Here is a 23,905-nt window from a genome sequence, read left to right on the forward strand (position 1 = left end):
TTTATCGAGCTAATGTTGATATTGTAAGGCAGGTTTCTCTCCTGTCTTTCCTATAAACCTACTAGTTACTGAATTAAATATCAAAGGGCTGTGGGTCAAATAACAGGGACAGCTTCTTGGAGTGACTTAATCCATAAAGAACATAGGACAACTGAACACCGACAGTAATAGTGGGATCTTGTATATCACTCTGCCAAACTCAGTCATAACTCTCATTACCTGCACGTAAGGTGTGCGATATTAAATAGTTCTAAATTTAAAGTAGAGATCAAAATAAAATATGTAAACAATATATGAATGTAGTTCACATTAAATTGTGTAGATGCAAAATCGTGAACAGAGAAAAACAAGATAATCAACAGATTCATTTTCGTCCTCACGGAAATTAATCTCATAAAATGTATATTTATAATTTTTAGAGACATCTAAACTTGAGTTTAAATTCTGGTGAAGTTTCACAAATATTTAGGAAACAATATTAAAGGGTATGTGTATAAAATGATGACCAAGACATGCAGACTTAAAATTTAATGCAAAATTACAGACATATAAATATTTAAACTCAGATTTAAGGTTGTTGAAAAACAAATCAGCTTTTGCCCCCGTCATTTGGATTTAACAAGAATATCTGAATCACTGAGTTTGTGCGCTTCAACAGTTTTTATTTCATCAAACCTAAAATTATAAAAAAGGCATTTTATGTCCCCAGTAGCTGAAGTAACAAATTTAATTACACTCATTATTGTAACGGAGTCGTTTTCTGTGTTTTTATACTTTTTAATTTAACTTTTACTCAAGTACTTTTATCTCGAGTATTGTACTTTGCTTCATTTGAAGTCACATGCATTACAGAGAAAGAGTTTTTCTCCTCTGTGGTTAATTCTCGTGAGGCAGTGAACTGATTGAATAGAAGTTGTATGTACAGGCTGCAAAGTGATGTCTATAGAAAATGAATTTACTGTTTACTGTTTACCTAGGGTTTGGACATAAGGGCTCATGTTGCTGATGCTCCACTAGTGTGTACATTAACATTTAATGACATTTATTTTATACTAATGTTAACTGATCGATATTCTACTTTTACTTAATATTGAAACTAAAACTCCAGTAGCATGTATCAAGTAAAGGTAAAAACTGGTCAGGTCTAAGTTCCTAACAAACCACTTAACCACTTTGTTTCTCTTCTAGAACGTCATAATCTAGGGTAAATAAAAAGTAAGTGCAATTTTCAATAATTAAAACAAATTATAGCTGCTGCGCAGCGATGGGTCGGGTCCGGGCATTTTTAGGCAATTCTGAGCAACAAGCAGAAGAATTGGAAGACATTTAGGAATTTTGCAATACAATCTGCCTTTTGCATCAGCTGAGGCTTGAACTCACAACCTCTGAGACTAAGAATGAGATTCTATCTCACTGAGCTAATTAGTCAATGACAATTCATGTGTAGCTTCACAAATTGACTAAGCCAGACGTGCAGGTTTAGCAGCCGTCCATGCATGGAAAAGCAGATTTCAAACCACTGTAAAAAATTCAGTTACCGAAACAAAAATCTGAAAATACATATATTGCATCTAGACAGTATGGAGATGTTGGTAATTTGTTTGTAACAATGATTGATTTGCTCCATAAGTGAAAAACTGATGTTTAAAATTGCCGTTTTTACATTGGCTCCAATTGTTCGCATTAGAGCAAAATTCAAAATGCTGTCAAAAATTCAGTTTTTAAGATAAAATTCTGAAATTTGCCACACATCATCTACCATGACTCTAGAATTTTGTCTTTTTTTCCCATGAACATTGAAGATTTATTTAGCAAGAATTTGTATGCAAATGTTTACAGTACCGTTTACAGTCAAACATTTTGATGCACTGTAGGCTCAATTTTTGATAAATCAAAAATCTGAAAACGTAGTTTGTGTAGGACAGTCTGAAGATGCTCTGTAGCAAGTTTGGTGTCAACTGAGCACAAATTGTGGGAGGAGATAGGTTTAAGAAGTTTTACAGTTTTAAAAAAAAACAGTGATGAACTTCATAATTTTCAATAGGTTTAAATGTACAAATGTTTCTTCAGTATTGGGGCTACAGTTTGATGAAAGTTGTGAAGTTGTAGCACGTATGGTTGATTTGTTATGAATTTTCAAATTTTTGAAAATTTAGTTGAATTCACTTAATTTTGTTAAGTTGTTGCAACCTAAAAAAATGACAAGCAAATTAAGTTGTTCTTTTGCAGTGTTTGCAACTTTAGTAAACCAAACTAGTCTGACTTCGCTGAACAGTTGTGCTCACTCAGTGGAATTTATGACAGTGATTGCCTTTGATAAATAAAGTTATCACAACAAAGAATAATAAGTTCGCAGTGCCATTCTGAGCATTTTAAGTCATAGACAGTGCTTGTGGATCTGAATGAAATTATACAATCAATTCAAATCCATATTAAACAATCTTTATTAAATAAAAAATCTGGAATATTCAGGCTAAATCCTTTTTTCCAACTTTACTTAAGATTTCAACAAGGCTCCACGGCACCGTTCTATCACAGATATCAATATTCAGTCAAGCTTCAGTCATCTCACTCTGCATGTTATGCATATGCTTTGAACTGTAAAGGCCCGAACATACTCGGGCGGAACATACGCGGAACGGACTCCGCGAGGAATGTCCGCAGTCATTCGGGCTTCCATAGTCGAGCGCACTTCCGCGTTGTAGTTTCCTGTAAGAATGTCCATGAAAAATCCCCGCGATGTGAAAAATACATGCCGAGCAGTCACTGGTGCCTGGAGCGGAGTCCGCACGGTCGTAAAATCTGAGCTTTGCGTGCACAAGGCTTGCGGACGTCCGCTTTGAGTCCGCGCGGACCTCCGCGGAGTCCGTTCCGCGTACGCTCCGCCCGAGTATGTTCGGGCCTTAATAAACAAAACAACGCTGTAGGTGTCAACATTGTTCTATGTATCTGTGTTCTGCTGATTGCAAATTAATCAGTAGCATTTTTATGCTCTCAAACATAATAACAGAACAGAATATGCAGATATCCAAACTCCACCACATCATGATCAAGTTAAGTCAGACTAACTTGGTTTACTTAAGTTGCAAACACTTAGAAAGAACAAGTTTAATTCAGGGCGGCACGGTGGTGCAGTTGTTAGCATTGTCGCCTCACAGCAAGACGGATCCTAGTTTGAGTGGTTCATAGTACAGGGGGTCCAAACCCCAGCTTGGGTTTTCCTTGGGTACTCCGGCTTCCTCCCACAGTCCAAAGACATGCAGGTTAATTTGTGACTCTAAATTGTCCATAGGTGTGAATGTGAGTGTGAATGGTTGTCTGTTTCTATGTATCAGCCCTGTGATAGTCTGGCGACCTGTCCAGGGTGAACCCTGCCTCTCACCCAATGTAATAGTAAAGAGAGTAAATGTACTTAGTTACCCTCCACCACTGCCATCCTTCAGTGTCATTTATTAGACAGCTAAGTATCAATACACATAAAGAACATGTGCTTTATGTGGACACAGCTCTGTTCATCTACCCATCATGCCACACTGCCTGCAGAGACCCTTGATCACTGCTCTTGGCGGTGTGGGAAGGTGCTGTGTCGCACCATTACCTGGAATGTCAAAAATCAAGAGTGTGTCGTAGAGCCCCTTCTCAGCACTATATGCAGTTATCGCTGCTAGAGCGTGGGATTGACACTTTAGACACACTTCCCCTGCGGACACACACACATGGCCCTGTCCACCAGAGCCAGAGGTTGCAGCTGACCTTGCCCTTGCACTGACAGCCGGGTTCCCTCAGGTGCTCTGGTGCAGCACGTCAGTCACGTCATAATTCACTGTTTGATCCTGTCAGGAAAGCAGCTGCAGGACACACGGCTGTTGGTAACCAGCTGAAATACAGCATCTTGTGTCATGCCAAGGCCCCTGTAAAGATTTTGTGTCCCCTTTGTTTTGTTTTCTGCTGATTCTTCTTCCTCCCCACAAAGGGTAAAGAATGAGTGTTTTGTCTTTGCAGCATAGTTCTTTGTGGGTGTGAAATGTGCAATAAATCCTTCCCTGTCCAGCAATCCATCCCTCTGACAATGATAATCAAAGATGCATTGAAGCAAAGGACACCCTCCCTTCTCTCACTACACACACTCTCCTTCTCTGCAACTTGGCTGTGATTTGGAAACTGTCAGCCTTTTTGTGTCTGCTCAGCTCTTTTCTTGTGTGTGTCTCCTTGCACCCACAACGGCCCTGGTGTCAAACCCAACCGGCCCTGCTCGCTGAGCGCAGAGGGTGACTCATGGTGATGCCTCTCCGAAGGGAGGACTTCGCAGTGATTACAACACTGCACGCTGCAGCACTGCCGCTAATTCACTCACTGAGGGGTGTCCTGTAAATCAGACGTCTCATCCCAGAGGTCCTGTTGTTGCTGCCGAGAGGGCGGCCGCAGCTGGTGGCAGCTCAAGGACCAGCTGATGGACTCGGCGGCCGGGCCGTCTCCACACTCAGCAAAACTCTGCGACCGTCTTTATGGTTGAACTTTATACATGGATAGATTACCTGTCAGAGAAAAGCTCACTTTAGAATGTGGGCTGACAGTGTCAGGGTGCAGACTAACTGCCCGCTAAGCTCTACTTCAATACGGAGCGTTCACAGTGAAAGACAAAGGGATAAGAAAATACAATCCTCCTTGGTGTCATGAGCGACTGTGGAGTATTTTATTGAGTTCTTGTCTCATTTGTTGAGATTGATTGGGAGATTATATGCAGGGAGATTTTTATCCATCTCTTCAATGGTGGAATGTAACTAAGTACATTTAGTCAAGTAGGTCAAGTACAATTTTGAGGTACTTTTACTCAAGGTATTTCCATTTTGCCAACTTGATTTACTTTTCAGATTCAGATTGTTCATTCAAAAATATCCATCCATCCATTTTCAACCACTTATCTGAAGCCGGGTCACAAGGGCAGCAGGCTGAGCGAAGTATTCCAGACGTACCTCTCCCCATCAACACTTTCCAGGTCCTCCTGGGGGACCCCAAGGTGTTCCCAGGCCAGATGAGATATGTAATCCCTCCAGTGTGTTCTGGGTCTACCCCGGGGCCTCCTACCAGTTGGACGTGCCCAGAACACCTCTAACGGGAGACACCCAAGAGGCATCCTGATCAGGTCCCGGTGTCCCCATACCAGGTGAGGTGCTTGAAGTCAGAATTGTGAGTTTCATCAAGGTCTTCTTGAATCGCTCTTAAGGCCCATTTATGCTCAACGTTAAATACGGATCCGGATACGGACGGAGCCTTCTGTCCGCGCTCTGTGTTCATTTTGTCCGTATTTCTGCACGTTTCCATAAAGCTTAGGGATATGGGCCAAACGGAGCAGTACCACTGGAAACCGTGGGGGCAGTGTTGCTGTCACTACCCAATACGTAGTTCTAGTGAGACACGAAGAAGAAATAACAATTCATTTTCTCTCATCAGCAGTACTAGAGAAAAGAATTCTCTGTCCTCCAGTCGCGATGTCTTTAACGGCCTCACCGACCACCGCCTCCTACAACGCTGCCTCTGTTTTTGTCTTTTATGCAAGAGGTACATTATCAATATCTCCTCCACAGTCGCCATGTTTGTTGTGGTCATAAACTTTTGACTCTGGGCTGCCTCCTGGTGGATATATTGGTTAACATCCATGCCAACGTAAAGGGCGCATGGAAGTATGTAGGCAGTGACGGTAACATCGTTTGAAACGGACGTATACATTTTCGTACGTAAAGGGAGCATAAATGAGCCCTTAGTCTGGCCCCTCCCCTTGGACCACTTTGCCTTGAGAAACCCTACCAGGTGCTATTGGCCCTGGACAGCACAGCTCCTGTGTTCACAGGGACACGCAAACCCCTCCACCTCGTTAAGGTGGCGATTCTGGAAGTCCAACCCTTGTTGTCTTGTAGTCATGAGCTCTTGGTAGTGACTAAAAGAATCGAAATAAGTTTCCTCCGTGGAAAGGCTGGGCTCAGCCTTAGAGATAGGGTGAGGAGCTCGGACATCCGAAAGAAGCTCGGAGTAGAGCCACTGCTCCTTCATGTCGAAAGGGGTCACTTGAGGTGGTTCGGGCATCTGATCAGGATGCCTCCCATTAGAGGTGTTCCAAGCACGTCCAACTGGTAGGAGGCCCCGGGGCAGACCCAGAGCACTCTGGAGGGATTACATATCTCATCTGGCCTGAGAACATCTTTGGGTCCCCCAGGAGGAGCTGGGAGAAAGACTGGGGTGCGGTGAGATGAACTTTCCCTTTAAAAACTTAACCTGATTATTGCAGTGGGTGAAGTGTCACTAGAGGTTTTAGGAGTCATCCTCTGCACAGCATGGATAGCTGTATCAAATGTGTCCATAGGATTCATGCATCCATTCATCCATTGATGTCTGTACAGAAATTCATGGTAATACATCCAATTCCTCTTGAGATATTATGGCATTTCCAAAGCCATGATGCTAATATTTCTCACCACAAAGTCCCAGCTGCTCTGTTTAATCCACAGACCTCACTGTGAACAGTTTAAACTAGATTTACTTTCTACCAAAGAAATCTTCCCTCTGAACACTGTTGAAAGATCATCAGCAGTGGTGCTACAACAGGTGCTTCTGCTTATTTTACACAGTCACTTGACACTGCCCAAGGCCTGCAGACCTTGTCATGCTTTCAATCATCCATCTCTGCATAACATGTACTTATGCTGAAGTGGTGGGTTGTATCTTTATGTGGTCACATTGTGCTCCACACACTTGTTCTACCAGAGTGAGAGACTGAAGCTTGGTGCTCTAAAACTCCACACAGTAGACCAAATCGTGGTCACCTTTGTCAGTGGCATGTCTTTGAGAGTTTTGAGGTCCAGCCAGGTTTGTGGCCCTCGCCCAAGTCACACCACAGAAAAGCCAGCTATTCAACAGCAGGAGAAGTGTCATCACTGAGGTTTCTAACAAATTGCACCTTTCACTTGCTGAGAAAGCCGAGCGAGCTCTTGGCTGGGAGTGTGTTCTTGGCCCGGGCCGAAAGGGAAAACTGCTCTGAGAGTTGAAGCAAAACGCTCCTGAAAGCAAAGTGACACCTGTCTCATATTCAGCGGTGTCTCTGCTGAAACACAAGATGAAGCACTCAGAGTCAGCGCCAAGAAAAGGGAAGAAAGTTCTCTGCATACACCAGGGGACTAATATGATAAACTGTGTCCTTCCTGGCGACACAGCTCGTGCTGCATTTGATAAAGGAGAGTGCATTTGATAAGATTTTTCAATGTTGTGCAGCAGCCTTTTATGATGTATATATCCAGGCTGTGTAGTGAACAGTGTGCTGCTGCATGGAGCTGCCAGAAGATGACTAAGACATCCGCTAAATTTATCCCTCTGATGCCTCTGATTTTCATTTTTAGTTAATCTGGGTATTTGTCTGATTATTGATATTTATATAAGGTCTGTATTTCTGCATATCTCAAGGCCATTGTACGGTCAACACCTCTGTCTGTATTTAACTGTGATACTGTTCATGCATGCCTTCAACCTCAGTTCAGTGGTTAAGTCGTAAAGAAGGAATTTATGTGTTGAGGCTCTGCTTTAAGACCGTTTTACCTGTGCTCTGTGCTCATGTCAAAACAAAAGAAAGAAAAAGATAACAGGACACAGTTTTGACTTTAACATCTACCCATGCTTATTCTAGACTTAATAAAAGTCAAAAAACCGTTGCGCCCTCCTCCACTCCGTTCACCTCCAGCCATCATATCCCGAGTCCAGGTGAGCTCACCAACAGCCCATTCCTCTTTTCATCTGGATCATCAGCACTTGTTCATCTTTCTCACATCTTCATCTCATCTTATCTTCACCACCTCTACTACCACCAGTGTCTAGACCCTGAGGAGTTTTGGACTCTACTATGTCTTCGTCACCCTCTTTAAATATGTACCATCTCGATTGGGTCAACTGGCCAAAGACTTTTCACATTTTTCATACTTATGTGCACAAGTAGATAAATACTCTTTTCACTAAAAATGAGTTTAGTAGTAGTGAGTTTTTATATAACTCACCTGTTTAAATGTTATGTAGGCTTAAAGTAATGTATAATTAAGGATTTGTCTGTTGTCAAGTCAATATCACAGCAACAGTGTTAATTAGGTAGCTCAACCATGGCGTAACCCCATATTTACAGGGTATAGGTGTAGCTGCAGCTGTTGCTATTCAGTGATTTTTCAGTTCATGAAAGTTTACTGTAACATTTTGGCCGCCTAAAAAAGTCTGGCATTTGGTTGTACTAAAAGACCCTAGCTAGCAGCTAGCCTCAGGGTTAGCTCCATCTCTTCAATATGGTCAATTCTCGCTCTTAAATTCCAAGATGGCAACGGCCAAAATGCCAAACTTGAGGCTTCAAAACCGAGCATCACAACCCATGTGGAATGACTCGTTTCACTGTCACGATTTTAACCATTCGGTCCAATAAGAATTGAAAAGTCTAAGAGCCGCAGGACTGAATCATTTTATCCCCGTTCAAGTTAGTGGAATGCTAAACCAGAAGCAGCCAGCTCAGCAGTCTTGAATGAGCCTGCTCTATGGACCGGAGGCAGTGCTGATCATCCATGTAGTTTTATACGCAGCAGTTGAGCCATTTTGGCTTCATGCACAACCCAAAAGTTCATGAGCAACTTTATAAGAAATAAATGGGACCCCAAATCCAACAGTGTATCAAGGTCTCTTAATACATCCATGTTCAACACTGGAGTCCACAAACCAGTGGGTGACATCATGGTGGCTACGTCCATTTTTTACTTTTAACACAGTCTATGCTTTGACTCTGCCATGTTTTTGCCGCTCGGCAGCAAGGTGCTGCAGTGGTTAGCATTGTCGCCTCATAGCAAGAAGGTTCTTACTTTGAACCTAGGGTGGGGGAGCCCTTCTGTGTGGAGTTTGCATGCTCTCCCTGTGTCAACGTGGGTTTCTCCAGGTACTCCAGCTTCCTCCCACAGTCCAAAGACATGCAGGTTAACTGGTGACTCTAAATTGTCCATAGGTGTGAATGTGTGTGTGAATGGTTGTCTGTCTCTATGTGTCAACCCTGTGATAGTCTGGTGACCTATCCGGGTTGAACCCTGCCTCTCGTCCAGTGTCAGCTGGGATAGGCTCCAGCCCCCCACGACCCCCAACAGGATAAGCAGTTAATGAATTAATATGCTTTGATTTTTTGTCCCAAGCTGGGTTAAGCTCTGAAAAACCTGCATCCTACATTTCCCATAATTCATTTGACAGTATCCTTTAATTAGAGCCTTCCTGCCTCTTAAACACATACATTGTTCAAACTCCAGTCGTAACAGAAGCTTCCTGTTGTAAATCTGACATCTGCAAACCTTCAGCTGAGACGATCCTGATAACATCACAATGACATCATCACATCAGGGTAATCTTCCCACAAAGATCCTCGACAGCCACAGAAGACATTATACAACTGTTTTATAGGCTGAAGAGTAGCATTACGAGTAAATGGACTCAATTGTTTTTGAATAGTGCTTGTTTGTCTACCATATTTATTCTGTACTGCATATGTTCTTACACAGGAATCAGGTTTCCATAGATAAACCTGATCTCAATGGGACTATCTGTTTAAATACAAATTGCATCCCAGAGATAGTAAACATAATGTACAGTCCTTTATTTAATTGTTGGCTCAAACAAAAGTTAAACTCTATTCATTACTGCTCCATAATGAAGTAGATCATCTCTAAAGCTCAGTCACATACAAGCTCAGAAGAAAGACCCAGCAGACATCTTGTACTCAGTTGTTCCATAAAATCTCTTTAAGTGTGTAAGAGGCCAGTGCTGCTGAGATATGCTTATTAGCCTAATGATGGCAACAAAGCCCTCTTTATGCTTCCTGTTTTGCTCTTTGCTACAGCTGAGTGATTCCCAGTCTACAGAAAATCTATGCACAGAAAATGTTGCAAGTATCTGTGGGGCTGCTGCCAAATGTGAGCCTCATTAACAGGATCTGACAGCAGCTCCAATGTTTGTTTGTTCAGATGTATATAACATAAAATATCTGAGACATAAATGATTGAAGTTTTGACAAATCTTGGCAGAATGATCAACTCAGTGGCTAGAAGAGAAAAGGATGATGGGTTCCAGTCCATGCTTTTAAAAAGGAGTAGTAGAACTGACTCTACTTTTAGTCTAATTATTGTTCAATGCATAACATCTTGGAAGCCTAAGATTGGATTTTCAACTTGATGTTTCTATGGGATGTACTACTAGAGCTGCAACTATCATCTCATGATTTTATCTAAAAAATTGCACAAAACAAACAAATGATCAGAAACTGTTTGGAAATTTTGCTTTAAAAAATACTAATTAATAATTATTAAAATAGTTGCGTAGGAGTTTCTGTTGATTTACTACCTGTTTCATCTCTCAATGTTAAATATGGTTAATATTGATAATAGACAATTAATACTGATTGTAGTCATGCGATAAACTTCAGACATCACTGATCAGAATCAGAAATCAAAAATATGTGTATTATGCTACAATATATAAAATTAGTTTGTAAAGTTTTTTCAAAATGTAAAAATAAGTGAATGGAGTAAAGCTGGTACATGTAGTACATTACTTGAGCACTTTATTTTTTAAACCCATCATTCTCGTCTCCCACCGTGTTTATCTGTTACTTGAGTTGTTGTAAACCACTTATTGGCTAATCATTATAGGCATTAGTTGCAACTTTTCAATATCCATCCAAATATTGCTTATAGATGGTTTACAAAGTGTCAACAATTATCATATATTGATTGAAACAAGAAAAGAAAATAATATCATAGAATAAAATAAATAATTTGAGTAATAAAATAATAGAAACTATTCTAATAATATTAACAATAATAAAAAGTAGATAAATAAATAAAAGAAAAAATAACATAAAATTCAAAAATAAATTCATAATCACAGCAGTGCATAATTTGCAAAAAGCTTCAAATTATTTAAAATCATGAGTTTCCAAGAAGTCCATATAAGGGCTCCACAAACAAACAAATTTCTGTTCTTTTTATCATTTAATTGATTATTAACCATTAAAATAACTTTCTATCAATTTAAAATGTATTCGTGATGGTTATTATAAAGTGTTACCAGTTGTAATGAATATAATGAAAATAAGCATTAGTTTATGGTTTAGTTCCACCTCAACCAACTACAACAGTTAAATCCTGTTTTCACATCAATGATAATAATCTAACGGTATAACATATAACAGTATAACAGTCACAGGGGACATTTCTCTGCATTGAGTACTTTTACTTTTACTACTTTATGTACATTTTCATAATTATACATCCATAATTTCAAGTAACATTTTTCAGGACTTTCACTTATAACAATATAAAATAGTACGTTTACTTTCGTTCTGTACTCACAGTTTCGAGGTACTATTTTATGCTACTTTCTCCTTCTACTTCTTTACATTTCAGAGGCAAATATATTTTGTTTTGTGGGAAAAGTGGGGCTGATTACTCAGAGTCTCGATGGGAAGGGGGCCGTCAAAAACCTGAAATAAAAAGTTCTGTTTTGTATGCATTTTTTAAATTTCTAATTAATTAGTGCCTCAACTAAATTAAAATTTGCGGAAAAAATCGGTTTAACTTGAGCCCCTTTCCCATGGAGTACAGCAGCATAAGGGCAGCCATGTTACATTCAACTAAGTACAATAAAACACAAACAACATACCTGACAGCAAAAGGTAAAAGCAAAATCCTCCATTAATTATGATTATATTAACTAGAGCCCCTACACTATGGGGTGCCGTTTGTGAAGTGGCTCACGCTGAAAATAACATCAACATTTTGCCACATTTAGCTTCAAACAATGTTTAAAAAAGTGTTGTGAATTTTTTAATGTCACCTTTTACCACATTTACAGCAATGTTTGTTAACTTAGAAATATATTAAATAGTTAAATCTAAATATTAAATCTAAATCTAAATCTAAATATTAAATCTAAATCTAAATACTAAATCTAAATCTAAATGTTAAATCTAAATATTAAATCTAAATCTAAATGTTAAATCTAAATGCTAAATATAAATATAAATGCTAAATATAAATGTTGAATCTAAATATTAAATCTAAATCTAAATCTAAATGTTAAATCTAAATGCTAAATATAAATCTAAATGTTAAATGTTAAATCTAATTGTTCTGGGTGAAACTAAATATTTGGCTAATATGCAAATTCACACTGCCAGTCACCGGAAGTACCAAAATAAAAGCTCGAGATGGTCAGACTGTGTTTATAGAATCAAATAACGAATTAAAACCAACTTATCGGGGGAAATGGACACTTGAACATACATTAGCGTGGTAATGAACTGATGACAACACAAGATAAAAACAATTAAATAATCAAGTCAAATGAAATAAATAAATAAAATTAAATTAAATTAGAAAAAATAAATTGATTAAAATGAGACATATACGGAATTAAAAAAGTGTGCTGAAATAAATAAAATCCTTAAAATAAAAAGGGGAAGCACAGTTTGTCCCACAGCAGGTTGGAGATGTGACACTTTTTGACGGTCCCTTGCCATAAATGACAATATACTGTAACTCTGCCTGACGGAATTGTCAGACGGTCCCTAACTCGGTCAGGCTGAGTAGTTGATGCTGGATCTCGGAGCAGCAGCAGACTGCCAGTCCGTCGCTGCAGTCCGACAGAGCGGCCAGTCATCAACATCCTCTCAGCGTCCGCGGAGCTCCCAACGCTATGTTGGCTCTGAGCTGACGGTTAACGGCTCAACCGGAGCAGGCTACGACGGTGTGGACATACGTGGACATGAGGACACCCGCCACAGCGACTTCTTCTTCCAAAACCGGGACCGGGAATCCTGACTGGCATCGATTTTCACCGAGCAAATGAGAAAAGGTGGTGATGCAGCACAGCGGCGTCCACACAAGAGACCGCCTCTGTCAGTCCGTAGCCAGCTAGCTAGCGTTAGCAGCCTAGCCTGGTAGCTAGCACCTATATACAGGCTATCACCAAAGCTCAGGCTTTACCACTAGCTAAAATGGCAGCAAGCCCAAACACGTATGTGGGGATACTTTTATTTTTTACCCATTTTTATTCCTCCGCGTTGCCTGTCAGTTTATTCCCAACTGTTCGTGTTTTATGCTAGCAAACGTTAGCTGGATAAGTTAGCCGCTCGTTAGCTACATAGCATTTTGTATTGGCTAATCACCTCACACAGACTGGCACTGTGAGAATGAACTTGGTATTCTGTGTGGAGACGCCGTAGCTCCATACAGACCCGATGGAAAACTACTGGATTAAAATAAATAGGCTCCGATGTGCAAGTATGTTAACATTAGCCGTCTCTACCCTTCAGGCGTTAATATATTAATGTTTAAAGGGGCTAATCGCCTAATTTCCACCCATCCATCCTTCACATTAACACTTATAGCAATTGCCGTGCGTCCTGTTTCTGCATCTGCGGCCACGGGGGAATAAAGCCTGCGCCTTTTGAAATACAGCCACATGGGTATTTGCTGTAAGGACTGGAGTTAAGGATGTAAGACAGCACAGGGTACGTGCATGCAGTGTGTTTAGCTTGCATGTCCTGCCCCCCTTCGCAAAGGGCTGCCACACAACTGTGAATTGTCATTCCGGTCGACTCCGGTGGATACGAATGGGAAGCGGATTTGTGATGTTGTTCTTCATTTCCATCATTCTTCGCCGTTTTATCACCATATACATTATGTCTGACAGCAAGCTGTATAGCACTGCAATGCCTTAATAAAAAGGTGTAATAGAAAGCTGGGCTCATTCTTCAGGGATGCCAGTGTGCGCAGTTGAAGTGGAGGCAGGTGTTTGGTGATGGTCTCACAGATATTGCACGGTCTCTTGATACCTTAAGCCTTTGGAAAATATGTTTGTCATGTTCCTCATGGTCAAAGGATTAAGTGTTTTGTGTGTGTGTGTGCGAGAGAGAGAGAGAGAGAGAGAGAGAGAGATTCTAAGGTATTTATTTTTGACATGACATGTTATTAAATTCACCCACAGCATACAAAATGATTGTTTATTACTGTAATATTTCAGCTTTCACTTGATTTAAGACATATTCCTGATTTGCCACCACATGTTTGATCGTAATTCAGCACTGGTAGCCTGTCAGAGTGCAGGGTGAGACGATGCTCGGGGTTACAAGGGACATGCTGCTGAGGTGAAGAGATGACAACTAAAGGAAAGCATATGAAGGGTGTGAGCTCTCACAGAATCCTGACTGTGTCGAGGCAGCGTGGTTAAAATGAAGGGAGGAAAAGATCTGTTTTTATTTAAAATGGTGGCAAGTCTTTGGTAACTATGCTGTGGTTGGGTTTCTACCACTGTCCACTAACTCTTTGCCTGCTTTTTTTCCCAGAATCGTCATGACCGTTTTCCTGCTGACCAGTCACTCCTTCACTGAGGGACCTCGGCCCATTTCGGTTTCTGGACTTATCACTTCAGGGATGAGATAATAAAGTCAACCAGCTTGTGCATGCTGCTACAACAACACCTGTGGCACCTGTGAACCCACCCCACACCCTGCCCTCCCCCTAACCCCTCCCCGAGCTACGTTCAAGTCAACAGTCAAAACATGACGACGCCGGCTCTGCTGCCGCTGTCAGGCCGCAGGATACCCACTCTGTCGCCGGGCGCCTCCTCTTTCCCGCACCACAGGGCTACGTTGAGGCTCTCTGAGAAGTTCATCCTCCTCCTCATTCTCAGTGCCTTCATCACTTTATGCTTCGGGGCCTTCTTCTTCCTCCCGGACAATTCCAAGCACAAGCGCTTTGACCTGGGCTTGGAGGATGTGCTCATCCCTCATATTGACTCACCCAAAGAGGGGAAGCATGCCTCTGGACAGGTGGTCATACATGGACAGGGAGGACATGATGAGCACAGACACAGGTGAGGACCAAGTTTTTTTGTTTTTTTTTTATATCAGACGTGTGACACAAACTACCCTGTCACATCTGGTGTAGCAGGTGTACTAACACTCATCACTTCCTTAGCAGTCTGTTGTGACACCTAGGGGTGTTGCAGAGTTTGTAAAGTGATCTACACTCTCCTGAATGTTTAGATACACGTCAGTACAGGTGTTCCTTCCTCCTTTTTTTATCCCTTTGTGCAGCTGCAGTTGCTCATAATACTCTCAGCCTTTGTGTAATTCTTTAAGTTCTTGTACAACAGAATTTTTTATCACCTTGGCTGCAGTATTCTGGTATTGTCCCACGGGCAGACGTGGTTGAACTTGATGAGCTAGAACACACAGACTGTTTGAAAAGCTTTAGTAACTGCTTAAACAGGCTCGGAAATTACTGCCCGCCACGAGCCAAACGCTGGTATGATTTTGGCTGCAGCTTTTACATTTGTCGTTCGGTTTGCCCAGCCTCTTTGGCTGGTTGCCAGCTGTCGCTCTGAGGCTCTTTCCCCTCCTTCCTAAATCAAATTCATATTTGGCTACTCTAAGTGTCTTGTGCTGTTTGGAATCCTCTGTGCTGGACACGTTTTATGCCCCTGCTACCAAATGTTATTCTCAACTGACTGAAGTTACTTTAAAGTGGGATTTTATCATATTTACATTTCAATGAATTTTTAATTACTCACTGTAAGCCAGTAAATTAGCTCTTGGGGCTGTTTTGTAATGTAAAAGCCACATAGCTTTAATTTTTGGGATGATCTAACAAAATGGTTACTTCATGTTTGGGACTCATGAAGAGTATTTTTGATTTAATTGTTGTTTCTTGACTGTCAGGTTGAACTAATTAATATTTAAAGGTATACTTTGCATGATTGTCAGTTACAGCTTGTGAATCCGCTTGCCAGTTGGTGTTTGGCCTCACTATATTTCCGTTGTTTTCGGTGCTGTGTCTCTTGGTTGCCTGCTGCTTACGGTCCTCACCTCACCTGAGCACTAGGGTTACGCACCTATAAATGTCCCAAGCACAGAAACTAAGAAAATACAGGCAGTGCGCAGAGTCTTTGTAAACACATACACTGCCACACACTAAGTGATTACGTTTGTATAAGTGCATACATTGTTTTTTAAGGAAATTCTTGCATAGTATATCTTTAACATTTAGCAGTTTTTGGCATTTTATGATTAACTGAATGTCAGGCTCTGTGGGTGTTCAGAACAGAGCACTACCTACACACTGAAGAATTGAAATAACAGTATAGTTTTTTTCTGTCTAATTACATATGCAGTGTCATTTGATTGGCAGGACTCATGCATATATGAATTACACTGCACTGGAATGTATGTGTATTATTTTGTGATGAAAAACTACTTAAATAAAATGCACAAAATGCCAAACAGTAGGTGGAAAGTGTAATTTTATTGGAACGATCTGCTCCATGCTGGTGTAGGAGGTCATTAGTTTTACTGAGTGCTGGGCAAGGTGTTAAAAGCAATTTCTCAGTTTCACAGTGGGTACCACTGAGTGTTACCTCCTCGTCCCCTGTGGTGCCGCCATTTTTCCATCCTGAAAGCCTTCTAGAGCTTGGGATTCTGCCTGCTTGAAATAACATAATTATTTTAGTCCAGGGACTCGGAAGGAGCAGACAGTATTGGGCTCAAGTGGTGCTGTGAGTCATAGTCGGAACCACAAGGGTTTCTTTGAAGCGTAAAGGTGGGAGGCTTGGAGATGTTCATGTTTCTCCAGAGGTGGCAGTTTATAGCAGGGATGAGAAGGGACTTGGTGTTTGATGCTGAAATTTGTCACACGATCCCTCTCTGTTTTGAGTAAACCCCTCTAGGGATGCATAGATTGTGAAATATTGGGTCAATATTGCTGTACAAAATGACAGTTTGACTGATGACCTATATCGATACTGATGTTTTTTTGTTGTTGTCATTTACTTTGTTTTTGTTGATAGGTATATTCCTCTTTTTATGCCAGGGAAACAAAGATAACTTTATTATAAAAATATAACTGAACTGTGATGTGACTCAGGTCTTCATTACACCAAAAAAACAAACCTTCAGTATAACCTTTCACATTAAAAACAACTTTAAAACCCCATAATATTATGATATATATAGACACCATAATATCCTCTTTAATGTGTGTTTTATTTTGCTGTAAAACATGAACAAAATTCTTTTTTCTCACCAAAAACTAAATTTTACAAGATTATATATGAACATGTCATATTGTAATAATTTACCTTTGCTCAATACTCACTTTTAGCTTTAGCTCAAATACATCATAATGTAACTCAGCGCAACCTCCACTAGCTGTTAGTTCCAGACACTCGCTGCTAACAGCTAATGCTAACTAGCTCTCCTTCCGCCAATGTTGGATGGATGGATTTGTTGCTCACAGTGTAGGAAGGGCTGTCACCTTCTGGTCGGTTGGTTGATTGGTTGGTCAGAATGCTCTTGTCTTACTTGTATTTGTCCTCTGTGACTATTGGTCTTTGCTGTGTTTGTCCCACACCTTCTCTACTGTGACTGGGTGGCTGGTGACAGTGAAGAGGGCAGCGTTTCACCCAAAGTTGAACATGTTTCAGTTCTTAATTTATTATTATATTATTATTATTTATTATTATAATTTATTTTAAATCAGAAAATGGATAAATAATGGCAGAAGACATTCAGTGTTGGAGTCTCCAAAAAGTGACTGCAGTTCAAGCCTGGATTATAAATCTTCTGAAAGGACTACAGTCACACTTGAGCCCACGTTGGAGCGGCAGGATGGCTGACGTTAGCCTCTGGGCTAAAAATGATAAGTCTCTCTCTCAGATGCAGCGCTACAGAGATATTCAATATTAGTATCGTTATGTTGTATATGACATGGTCAACCCCAGAGTTAACTTCTATAGTGTCCAGCTTTTCAGATTTTTCTCATCAGTCCTGTTCAATGTTTAATGGTGAGACCGACGTGCACTCGCAGCTCAGGTGCAAAAGCATCACAGTATGCAGGTTATTTTTGGATAATATTACAGTAGAGATCACATTTATTCTTCATTAGAGACATTCCGTTTAAATGTATAGAGTTTACTTGCCCTGGGCAGGCGTTAATGTCGAGCCCTGTGACAGGAAAAAAGTGCTTTGGTAGACATTCATTGGTGGGCATTGCACTGTGGTGATTTAGTTCATCTAGAGATAACATGCAGATTTTTTTCCCCCATTGGCCAATCGATTGGTTAAAGAGGCGACCAAGATTTTCTTTGGTTGACTGCAGCCCTAGTCTCGCGCCCCGACAGCATCCCGGGGAAGAGCTTTGATTGTTCCAGTCACGTTTTTGATGACCCTGGTACCCCAAGCCATCGTCAGTCCTGAGCCCTCCTTTTTAGCCTGCGCAAAATTGATGTGACACAACAGAAAAACCACCTTACGCCAACCTATTTGCCGATAGGCTGATGGCAGTCAACAAGGTGAAATTTAGCCTTCAAAATAAATTGATATGGCTTTATTAAAATGGCATAATTTTGTAAATTCATTAGTATGGTCATTGAGTTCAGATATTAAGAATGCAACCACACACGACAAACATCTCTGCACATATCGATTGAATTTCAGAGCTGTGGTCCAAAGTGGCTTGTTAAAGTGAGATAAAAGCAGAAGCCACTGAGCTGTCCCCGGGATGACAATTTAAGGGTTTGAGGAACAAGAATAATACCATTGAGATCTCTTTAAATTAGTTTTATGCAAATTCAGTCTCCAAATGCTCCCTGTGCATTTAACCTTACATAAGCATTCATGTGATGCGATATGTTTTTATTTTTTCTCACTGCTTATAGCGGCTTATGGAAATGTGTTCAATTTGCTCTTTGGTACGGCTGCCTCAGCTGTTCTTAAAGTCATCATTGTGAGCTCCAGAGGACCAGGGTTCAAACGGCCCCCGGAAAATGAGGCGCGCTAGCATTTAAAGAGACCCTCAGGAGCTCAGACAGGCTCGTAATAATTTCACCTTTACTTTATTTGGCCACAAAAAACCCCACAGAACCAGTTCTCTGTTCACAGGTTCATCCTGTTAATAGTCTTATGAAAGCTTTGAGAGAGCAAAGGTTATTATTCTATTTGCCATGAGGTAATCCATCTATTTTAGTTAATTCTTCAGATATTGACAGCAATCCAAAACGCCTGAGAATATGGTTAAATGGCATTGCACACATTCTGGCTCGCACTCTTCTGCAGTACAGTACTTTATTTCCATTTGTGTCTTTTTTATTATTGTGTCTGTTTGTGAACTAGTTGCGTTTGCTTTGCTGTTTACTCTTGCTGAGACAAAGTTTAGTGTTGTGTCCTTAACATGAGCAGCACAAGGACCCATAGCTCAGGCAGAGTCATGCCATGTCCTAAGTCCTTAGATTCCTTAATTTCTTAGGCTTGTCGCAGTAACTACTTTTGATGAGTGATATATTGTCCTAGATATAATTGTGATAAATAATATTATTGTAATTTTGAGACCATTTATGCCACTGATGTAATGATAATATGACAGTATAATAATGAAAGTACATCCTTTCAAAGAGCAATAAACTTTTAATTCTCAAGAATATGCAGACATTGGATTGAAAGTATTTAACATATATTTGAATAAGTAATTATGTACAAGAAAGTAGACATAACATTATAATACAATACCGCAGTTACTGTGTTGTAGTGGGAGCCGGGCAGTTGGCTGGTGGGGTTAAGGGAAATAATTGATTCTTAGATGTATCGTGATGCAGACGTGGACGATGTGGCATCGATTCACAAATGTCAACGATTGATTATCTAAATGTCTGTTAATAACGTGATGTTGATTGAATGAAAGAGGTGGAGCTCAACCGTTAGGGCAGTGCAGCGCCAGACAGTCTACAGTGCGGACATGCTATATTTAACTTACATCACAATACATCTCTGGTTGCAAGCTTGTTTTAATTTAATGTTTAAATAATTACATTTGCAAGGCAAATGTGAGGTATATTTTGAATACTTTTTACGCCATCACCCAGAGATGAATGAACGACACTGGCTGACCAATGCACACTTCAGTATGAATCAACTTAAGCTTTTCCTGGATCCAGTGTGCAGCGGAGAGGCTGCTTGCCATTGCTGGAGACGTTAAAATAACAGCAGAGCACGCCGCTGTCCCCTCATTTTGTTATTGTTATACAGGCAGGAGACTGTAAGGTGCCTTCATGTTAATTAATTCATCAATTAATGCAGTTAACTTTTAAGATAAAATGGCTACGGACCATTTTTTTGATTTACAGCTGAGCTAGGCATTCAATCATTCTGTTTTTCAGTCACATACTCGCCCCCTCTCCTGTCAAACTCACTCAAGTTTACAACCTTCTGTACAAATCTGTCTCTCTGTGACATTGTTTTCATGGCTGCTTGACATACGACATTTGTCCTTATCTGTGGTAAAGATCTCTGGAGATGCTTATTGGAAAATCTTTCCTCTTTGGAGGTTATGTAACGAGCTAGCAAATGAGTTGTGGGTTAAACAGGTCTTACTGGACTGGAGCTGACAAACTTTGACAGACACTCTTGAAAGCAATGGAAGAAACTTACCTTTTAACATTAATACTACAATTATACAACACTCTTCTAAGTTAACTAGATACTTAAGATACTTGAACTCTGCTTTTGTGAATATATAAATGTCTAGTCCTTGAATATCAAAATATTCCCTTCATTTCAAACATAATTTCCAGAAAAACATTCAAAATTTGAGTCAATAAAATGCAACCTTTAAGCAAAATATCAGCTCAGTCAACTTGCAAAACGAATTTTCCCACTACAGTAGCATCTGTATCTTTGGGGAGGTTTTGTGATGTTCACTGCTGAGGTTGCCAATCTCGTACAACAAAGGTTGATGCTGTTCGGTTGTTCCATTTGTGTAAACTCCATTTACTCGGGATAATCCTCAGACCTTCATGCCAACCATCCTCACTGAGAACAAATTTCTACTTGAGTATGACTGCCAACTGAATATTTCTGCACAGCAGGAGGTACAAGGGGAGTACAGTCAGGATGCGTGCTGGAAAGTGATCTTCTGTGCAGAGATTATCACTACTGGCTCGCCCTGTATTGTCTGAGTCCTTGTTTTGGGATGGCAACAGAAGTCTCAGCGTGAGGGATCTCAAAACCTCATTAAACCAAGCAGAAACTATCATACCACAATGGGTGGGCGGCAAACAGTGAGATCAATACGTGTCACCTGATTGCAATACTTCAGTGTTTGCAGTTTCTTGATTTGAAACTTTATGCATATTAATCTACTGCTGCGTTTTTGCTCCATATGTTGCAAGAACTTTATGATTATTTTTATTTTTTTTTGTCTTTCTGATGTGATGGAGAATGCACAGAACAATCGTGACCATTTGTGGAATCAGATTAGTGCAGCGTTCAAGGAAATGGTTTGCATTTCTACTTTGTGTATAATGAATGTGTGTAGAGGGACTTGTACCTTGGCTGCATATGATTATCACAAGGATGGAGGGCCAGGATCCTTTTCTAGTCGACAATTTGCAAGGTGAACTGAAATGAAACACCTTTGGATGGCTGTCCGGAGTGCCAGAAATCACTTGGGTGCAGTGCTCTCTCCAGCTCAACGTACCATGAGGCCGTTAATGATTCTACCTCGGTTTTGTTGTGGTCTGACTCGAACAATAAAGGAGTAGCTAGGAGCAGTACTCTTCATTGGAGAGGGCGACAAGTTGACATGTTGACAGAGGCAGTGACATTTCAGCAACAGAATAGCCATAGGCATTGAGTACAGTAGCAATGAGGAAGGTAGAAAAAAATCCTTTTTATTATTTGGACATCAGTGCGGACTGAATATTGAGAGAAGCAGTTTGTTTCACAGAACCCAAATAATTAATTAATGCCCCCAGACTAACAGGTAATGAATAACCAAGGCCAGTGCATAGTAAAGAGAAAATAGATGTTTTTTGCTTTAACTTATCAAATGTTTATTTGATAGTAGTTTGATAGTTACTATCCCAAGTAAGGAAGTGACTAACGCTGGACCAACCAACATAACTATGGAAAACAAAATTCAGTGTGTCCTGTGTTGTTGGTAGTTGCAAGGCTCTGAGGAAATTGGAAAGTGATCCGTTTTCTTTGCGACAGCGCCAAGAATAGTCCCACTTGGAAACCCAGGGGGGAAGGAGTTGAAAAGTTGTTGATTTCTGTTAAGAATGACTGCGTGAAGTCAAATATCTGTACTGCTAGTTGCTCAGACTGCACAGATTATTGTGTGACCAGATGAACAATGTTAGGTTAGCGTCTGTTGTCCTAGTCGGTGTGGTATGTCTTGCACCACTGCCCCTCATCGGCCCCCATCGGCTTTAAATTTGGCAGATTTAGCATGTTTAAGAGGCCTCGGCACTGGTGTAGCAAAGTGAGGAAAGTAAACAAATAACTATAGTCAAGACGGAAGGAGAAGGAAAACAAACTTGTCACATAAGGTAGGATTATTTTTCCTCAGCCATTGAGCTCTTTAGCAGAAACATTTTGTAGTGGTTTATGTTATTGTTCACCACCGCATGGTAAATATGCGCTGTTCTTTCAACATTTGATTGTATTGTTAATGTGTTAACTGGCTAACTAGCATTAAAACAGTCTTCCTTTTTCCCTCTTTGAAAGATGAAAACACATTAATGCCATTTGCTGGTGTCGAGCGCAGAAAATACACACTCTGACTGTAGTCTTAGTGGTTTACACAGTTAGCTCTGTCAGCATTGTTGCTGTTGTTTAACACTGTAAATGGAGATAGCTCATCTACCTTGATGTTTAGCCCCTTTCAGAAACATCTTATTTATTGCTTTTAGAAATGCATATGTAGTTGGGCTGAAAGATGGCTTCATATGATTGATAAAGATAATTTGTTAGTTGTAGCCCCACATTTGCTGTAATGTGATGCAACTATGTTGGAAGACATTTTTATTAATAACACAATATCATTTCCAAACATATCTCCCAGCCTTACATTGCAGTTGGCCTGAAAATCAAAATCCTATATGAAGCACTGTTTGGTGTATTCTCTGATGACAGTGACTTGTCCATTCAGACTCAAAGCAGTCAAATGAAGACATCTGAATTGTGTTATTCTGCCCAGGTTTGGAAATTACAACATGAGCATTCATGCTGGGTTCTTGCCAAAGTGCTCAGTGGGTTCGACAGGCTTGCCATCTGCCACCAAAATTAATCACAATTTGGCTGTGTAGTTGTGGTTTTTAGTGAATCAGTCATCAGTTAGTGCTGCGTAATCTTGAGCAATGTGTATATGGTGTGAGTGTTTTCTTTTACAAGCATGGGGAAATTTGCAGTTTCATGGTAATGAAGTTTTCCTCTGCTGGGCAACTTGATTTGTAGGCCAGGGATTTTCTACAGCACTGAAGGACCAATTTCACGACTCTGTTTGGATCATCTTCACAACTGAGGGGGAAAAACAGCCTCTTGCAGTTTTAGGAATAGCTCAAGTCACTGCTGCAGTATCCTGTTTTCTGAATGAATATTTGGCCCGATGGTCCAGTAAATATCAGATCATCTACTAGTGGCTCTTCAAGTGGCTGAGTGAACTGGTCTGTGCATCCACATGGGTATGAATTGCTCATGCAAGATGTATTAGTCCCCACTCTGCTCTCTGTCATATCTAAAAAGATACTGATGAAGACTCGTGTGTGAAATGTCTGATAGTAGAATTTGTGAAGACTATTCCCATGTAACCTGAAGCTTTCAATCGTTGTGTCCAAAGCCTCTGTCTTTACCCACGTGTCTTAACCCTTCTCATCACTTGACACCGACTCTTAGCTGCCGGCAAGGAAAGACTCTGTGGAAGCCCAGACCTCATGCTATTAGATGACCAAACTGAGAAAACTGGATTTGAGCAGTGTGACATTTGATGCCGCAAAAAGAAGCTAAAATAGGATTTTAAAA

The 23,905-nt window shown here is 40.5% G+C and overlaps 1 protein-coding gene across 1 annotated transcript in view; it reads left to right on the forward strand.

The window, feature by feature from the left end:
• Positions 1-14,463: 14,463 nt before the first annotated feature.
• The window catches only part of man1a2 (mannosidase, alpha, class 1A, member 2), a 209,227-nt gene continuing 199,785 nt past the window's right edge, over positions 14,464-23,905 (forward strand). Inside the window, exon 1 of the mRNA XM_033617549.2 lies at positions 14,464-14,928. Coding sequence (XP_033473440.1) covers positions 14,615-14,928 — 314 coding nt within the window. The 5' untranslated portion in view covers positions 14,464-14,614. The remainder of the gene's footprint in view (positions 14,929-23,905) is intronic.

Source organism: Epinephelus lanceolatus, chromosome 14, assembly GCF_041903045.1.
Source record: "Epinephelus lanceolatus isolate andai-2023 chromosome 14, ASM4190304v1, whole genome shotgun sequence".
Lineage (NCBI taxonomy): Eukaryota > Metazoa > Chordata > Actinopteri > Perciformes > Serranidae > Epinephelus > Epinephelus lanceolatus.